Source organism: Branchiostoma floridae, chromosome 4 (genome assembly GCF_000003815.2).
Source record: "Branchiostoma floridae strain S238N-H82 chromosome 4, Bfl_VNyyK, whole genome shotgun sequence".
NCBI lineage: Eukaryota > Metazoa > Chordata > Leptocardii > Amphioxiformes > Branchiostomatidae > Branchiostoma > Branchiostoma floridae.
In genome coordinates, this window is record NC_049982.1 from 25901539 (window position 1) to 25907707 (window position 6169).

General features: G+C 42.4%; 1 protein-coding gene across 1 annotated transcript; it reads right to left on the minus strand.

The window, feature by feature from the left end:
* Positions 1-321: 321 nt before the first annotated feature.
* LOC118412842 (kelch repeat and BTB domain-containing protein 8-like) lies at positions 322-4303 on the minus strand. Its single transcript, XM_035815883.1, has 5 exons — positions 4102-4303; positions 3406-3619; positions 2619-2758; positions 1922-2506; positions 322-1690 (listed from the first exon to the last, which is right to left on the minus strand). Exons 1-5 carry the CDS (start codon positions 4206-4208, stop codon positions 922-924), a joined length of 1815 nt encoding a protein of 604 aa, XP_035671776.1. The 5' UTR covers positions 4209-4303; the 3' UTR covers positions 322-921.
* Between the last annotated feature and the right edge of the window lie 1866 nt (positions 4304-6169).

The window sequence follows — 6169 nt, forward strand, 5'->3', positions numbered from 1 at the left end:
TCCTGATCTGTGGAGTAACCCATGGCTGGCTATGTTGACTTCTTGCCCTCTTCTGTGGGATGTGTTTGTTGGCTGCAGACAATAGAGTTGTTTTAAAGTCCTCCCAATTCTCTGTGGTTGTTCTCTTTGGGGCCTGTCTTAAGAAGTTGTTGCTGTACTCTTCCATATCATTTTGGAGTTCGTCCATATTCCCCTTCCTCCAGAGGTACACCAGCCTGTCTTTCTTCTTGTTTTTTTTGGGCTTTGCATGTACGTCAACTAATGGTATGTCGTGATCACCAAGTCCCGGTACACAAATACATCAAACAAGGCAACATCATGTGGTGCTGGGACCTATAACACAAGCTAGCTAATGGTTTCAGTCTTGCACTATGTGCAATACAAGACTTTAAATTATGCCAAATAGCTACATGTACAATGTATTACTCAAGCAACTGGATATGATTTTGCAGTTGCTTGAGTAGATTGCTAATCGGTGTATCTTATTACCCGGATGTCTAATCTTCATTGATAGATTGCATTTTCCAACTTTCTCAATCATGTCTACCCACGTTTAGGGGGAGCAGTGTCATAGAAATTTCACAACTGGCCAGTATTTTTTTGGGTAACATTGGAAATGTGTTTGTGTAGATCTTATCTCAAAGCAATGAGAAAGCATTTCAAAAACGTCCCTTGGCTACAGCTGCTTGGCTACAACTTTTCTGTGACTCGATGAATTTAAGAAACATCTTCCATCATTGTTCCAGCATCTCAGATGTCTCCATCACTCTGTCTTCATCAGCATTGTCTAATCTCCAGGCAGATCTACCAGTGGCATATAAGGAGCCAAGCTGGCCAAGGAGTGATCTGGGCCCTCTGGGTGGCTCAGAACACTTCTTGGCCAGTTAAACTCCTGATGCCACCGGTAGATCTGCCTGGAGATTAAGAATTGTCTTCATCACTGTCCTCTTGGTCTGATAGGTCATCACTGTCAGTGTAGTCTGGGAAACTGTCGTCGTCATACCGGCCTACACCACGATAATCCATCTTGTATACCTTTGAATCCCCAAGGCACATTGGGATCATCCTTACTGTGAGGCAGTCTGTCCTACATGCAGCATTCAGCCAGCGTGCCAAGGGCGGTACTGGCTGGCCTTCTTTTAGAGACCGCCAAGAGTCTGTGTTTGGCCGGTACTTGCGAATGATAAGCTTAGTGGAGTTCCCGTCTTCATCAATTGCATATTCGTCTTCTGGGTCAATGCCCCAGTGTACGGTTAGGAGGTACATAGTCTCTCCATACGTCATCAGGGTTGCTGTGGCGAAGAAAAAACAGTACTTTCCTGACCTCTTCCACTCATCTTTTATAGGGTTGTATACCTCTACACAACTTGAGATTTCACTGTGATCGTTGGAGTCTATACAGTAGATGTATCCTCGATAGGTGACAGCCTGAGGATGCTTTGTTGTTTGAAGCATGTCCGCTATCTTGTTCCATTTGTTCTCTGTGGTACTGAAGCTGTAGCAGCCTTCCTTACTTATGACATAGATGCTGTCATTGAGAGTCACAGCACAGAGTTCTGAGGACATGGGGTGAGGGATGGCTGGTATGGACGTCCACTTGTCACAACTTGGATCATACCTCTCCGCTGTTTCCTTGGTGTCATCCCCACCAACGGCATAGATGTACCCTTTCAGATACACCAGACCACACCTGGAGAAGAAAGATGCAGGAAAACAATTAAACTTTAATACTTTGCAGTTGCACTGACCCAAACATGACCAAATCTGTGCACAAGCTGCAAGTTATGCATTGAAAGTCTCAGGGGAATTCCCTCACCCTTTTTCCCCACTAGTATGGTATATCATATCTTGTCTTCAGAATATTTGTCTTGTGTAAATGCCTTCAGGCAATAAATCAGCAGCTACAAGCAAAGAGTCATACCTGGCTCTGGGTGTAATCATCTCACACCTTGGTTCCCAGGTGTTCAGGAGGTGGTTGTACTGGTAAAATTTCTTCTGTCTGCCCTTCGTGCCAGTTTCTCTAATGTCACCTGCCAGGTACAGCTCATTATCAGTAGTTACTGTCACAGATTTAGTGACGCTGTTCAGGTTCTCAGGCATATTCATTGCATACAGTCGACCTGTGGAAGGGTCATAGCAAGGAGTAGAACATTCATCATCTGGCTCTTTGTCCGTAAAACCCGCTCTAATGAAAACCTGCAGTTCTGTACGCACCTGTCCAAGCCGCTGGGTTGTGCTGTTACTATACACTATGTTGCTGTCTGTTGACAGTAACTTGCTCTCAATTTCAACGCGCAGATCTGAGCTGATAAGGGGCTGGCGCAATGATTTGCTAACTGTAGACAAGTGCTGCAAACGCTCTTCTTGGTTGAAGTCGACCCATCTCAAAGCAGCTTGCACAACGTTGTCTTCTGAGTTGGTCATTAGGTCATCCCTGTCTAGCAATGACTGGAGGTGGTTCACAGGCAGCTGAACAAAGGACGGATGTAGAGTCACCTGGTCGAACCTGAGAAAGTTACATGTACAGCAAGGGGTTAATTCAGATATGTTAAACCACACATTGTGAATTCAGACGTTGTAATTCATTTTACAATGTGTGTGACAGCCATCAGACTGACCTGGATGCAATGTACCTCTTACTGGCCTCGACTAGCCCACAGTCCCCCAGCATGTCAGCATACATCAACACATCCACACAGTTGGACACGTCCAGACGGTCCTTCATGTACTCTGCTGTCTTACGACCTACAAAATCCAACTGGAGGCAACAAACATGGCAACAGTTACATACCATTCTATAGTTACCAGTTTATCATGCCTATGAAAGGGGTAAAGGGATATACACAGAACAGTAACAGTGGTGGGGTTCAAGTGCCACCAGCTGACCATTCCAAATGGTCTGAACCCTTTTGGCGTAGCGGTTAGCTTTGGCTTTGTGAGCTGGCTGCCCGCGGGTTTGGTGTGAATTTGAATCCTGGGAGCAACAAAACAGGCTACATTACCCCAAATTTGTGCTACATGCCAAACTACGAAACACTAAGGAACAAAGACTGACAAAAGGGATGAGCCTAAAAATGAAATCTACATTATTGTGCTGTGACCAGGTCCCCTATGGCCATTCTGTAGATCAGTTCTGACCAAGCAACCATACTAGTAGAGTGTATGTCTCATCTTTGCTTTTGTGTATATATATATATGAAGACTTGGAAGCATTATCCTTATCTCCAAGCAGATCCTACGGTAGCATAAGATAGTATCAAAAGGAGAGAAGCCAGCCTACTAGTAGGATTGTGCACCTTTGGTGGGAAATGCACACTCCTAGGCTGGCTACACTCCTTCTGCCAGCTTTTGATACTATCTAATCCCAAAGTAGGATCTGCTTGGAGATGAATACATTATCCTCACCTGTAGCAGTCTGGCTGCAGACATCACAGCCTGGACCTGGTCTGGCTCCATCTGAAGGCGGCCGGTGTAGGCGTAGTCCAGAATGGTTGCCATGGCTACCCCACTCACATCCTGGATGCTGATCCTCTCCTGTTTGACCTCTGCGTAGCCGCTGGTGAACATGGTACGGAAGTAGGGGCTGCAGGAGGCCAGGACGGCACGATGGCAGGGGAAACTATGAAAGTACATGACTGTATTGTTTCATTCTTGGGCATTACTCGCACAGTGAGAATATATAAGATTTGATTCAGGACAATACTATAGACGGGATGTTCCTGTCAATATTGCAAATAAATTTCTTATTGACAGGAAGAACACATGCACCTATACATTGATAAGCATCCACTCTAAAAGCAAGTGCTAAATTATGACATATATGGCTCAGTTGCGTTGTGAAAGTCGAGCAAAACGCCGCGAGCTGATGAGTTCGGTGCCAATTTTTTTTCTTATTGACAGGAAAATTTTGATTTAATTCTACGGCTGTATACAGACACGTGCAAAGTTGAAAATATATTGAGTATTACTCATGGGTCATGTCATGTCAAAACAATATTGATGTTTACCAAGGAGCTTTTAAAAGCTCATATTGTGTTTACGAACTATCCCCCGGCCCCGCGAGTTACCATGCAGCCCCTCCGCCCCCCTCCCCCATCTTACCTTCTCCCTTCGACCTCCAGAACCACGTCAGTCAGCTCTGCCCGCCCCCTCAGTTCGTTCAGCTCTCGTAGAACACTGTTGGAGTGCACTTCGTTTGTTACGTCCATATCTACCACTGCCTGCGGGCCTAAAGTGAAGGACAGCTGTCGTTCCTCCCGCCAAGCAAGGAAGACTTCAAGTTTTCATGCGAACTTTGACCTTTGACCTAACTTTAAATCGATACCGGATTCTCCATATAGTGTGATGGACTTACAGAACTTATTACGTTGATAAAGCGAAATAACTTTCTCGATTTGGCTGAATATAAGGTCTTGTATCTTATATTATTCACACATGTGGGCCGTGTGCTGTAACGACAGAGCTTAGAAACACTAAGGAACAAATACTGACTAAAGTTATTCTATCACATTTCTAACGTTAGTGTAACACAGCCAAAAACAAACCGGTAACACAAACAACTTTTTGCTTCTATGTGTTTTCCTTCCTATTACAAAAATAGTCACAACCACAATTGTAGTAATAGTACAAAAAAAGGAAAAATGAAGGCATTACTGATGTAATGGTTACTTTTATTTTGAAAACGTCAACATTGATATCAGGATTGTAATCATTTTACACAAAGTAGCAGTTTGGTATTTACATATCCGAGAGTTTCTACAGTACTTTGTTTTGCTCTGCTCTGGTCTGCTACTAGACTTACAAACTTTTGTTCAAACTTAACACAGGATGACAAAACATCCTCCCTTCTTCTTGGCTGAGCATTACAACAACTACACAGTTCGTATTTTAAATTATAACATCTGAACCTACGATAGTCAAATAGTATTGGACAATCTCAACCGTATGCGCTCATTCGGCAGTCATACCACATCTTCAGAAAGTCAGATGACACTGTAGCCGCAAAGTCCCTCGTTAGAACTTTATTCGAGCCCACTCGTTTGATTTTTACTTTGAGGATGTCCACTACCATTTGCCATCTGAACTTACAAATGTGACTTAAGAACTATGAGAAGCTCATACACTAAGAGGTTTTCCACTATCATTTGCCATCTGAACTTACAAAAGTGAGTAAAAAAAACTACAAGAAGCTCATACACTAAACTTTAAGTTTCAGTTGTTTTCCCTGTACTTTAAAGCCTTCAATGAAGCAATCAGTCTTTTGGCAAATATTGATTTGAATTCGCCAGGCACTGTTAACAATTCCATAACTTTAATAAAAATCATAAATGGTATGAATTAAGGAAGAGAAAGTAAGATATACACATGTGGCTTATGCTATGGGGTTAAGAAGATGGTTTTATCTTTCATATTCAAATACTTTTGCAATGTCTGCTATATTTGTGAAAAAAAACTGTGTGCTTAGCCTGTGTGCCATCCTTGTTTAGTTTATGCTAAGGTCACATATTTCCAAACAGCTCCCAGCCGGGCATGCATTTTACAGGGGAAAAAAAGAATGAAAAAAACATATACTACATCAAGCTTAATGAAGCTTTATGTAATGATGAGACCTAAAACTTAAGTTTATAGTTTGTCTTCTACAATCTGAAATACTATACTAGGCTTTAAACTAATTGTACGAGGGGTGATCCATAATTTCTCGGCCCCACCTAGAAATGATAAGCACAACTCAAATTTTGAGGCACAACTTCATAGTACGAAACCTTTTATCAATATCCTCCAAATTGCAAATCATTGGAGTCATTACTTTCGAGGCATTCGTTTTTTCTAAATTAGAAGGTAAGTGGCGAGAAAAAGAAGGGTGAAGTGTGATTAGACAATTTGACTCGCACACCTCAGGTTGCAGATCAAATGTTCACTTTTTTTTCGTTATCCCTTACCTAACGTTACTGGGTGTCGCCTGCAACGCAATGATCACAATAATTTGAATTTTGGTACACATTTATATAAGACTTTAAAAATTTACGTGAAGTTATCAATAAGTCTTCGGATGTGCCGAGAAATAATAAGCACAGCTCAGATTTCGAAGCATAGCTATATAAATGTGTACCAAACTTCCAATTATTCTGATCATTACTTTGCAGGCGACACCCAGTAATGTCAGGTAAGG

Bases quoted from the DNA above. Each gene is read 5' to 3' on its own strand.
- LOC118412842 (XM_035815883.1), bottom strand. From the start codon at position 4,208: ATGGACGTAACAAACGAAGTGCACTCCAACAGTGTTCTACGAGAGCTG. The intron at 3,620-4,101 runs GTAAGATGGGGG...GTACTTTCATAG, and splicing joins CTGGAGGTCGAAGGGAGAAG to TTTCCCCTGCCATCGTGCCG. The intron at 2,507-2,618 runs GTCAGTCTGATG...TAACTTTCTCAG, and splicing joins AAGAGGTACATTGCATCCAG to GTTCGACCAGGTGACTCTAC.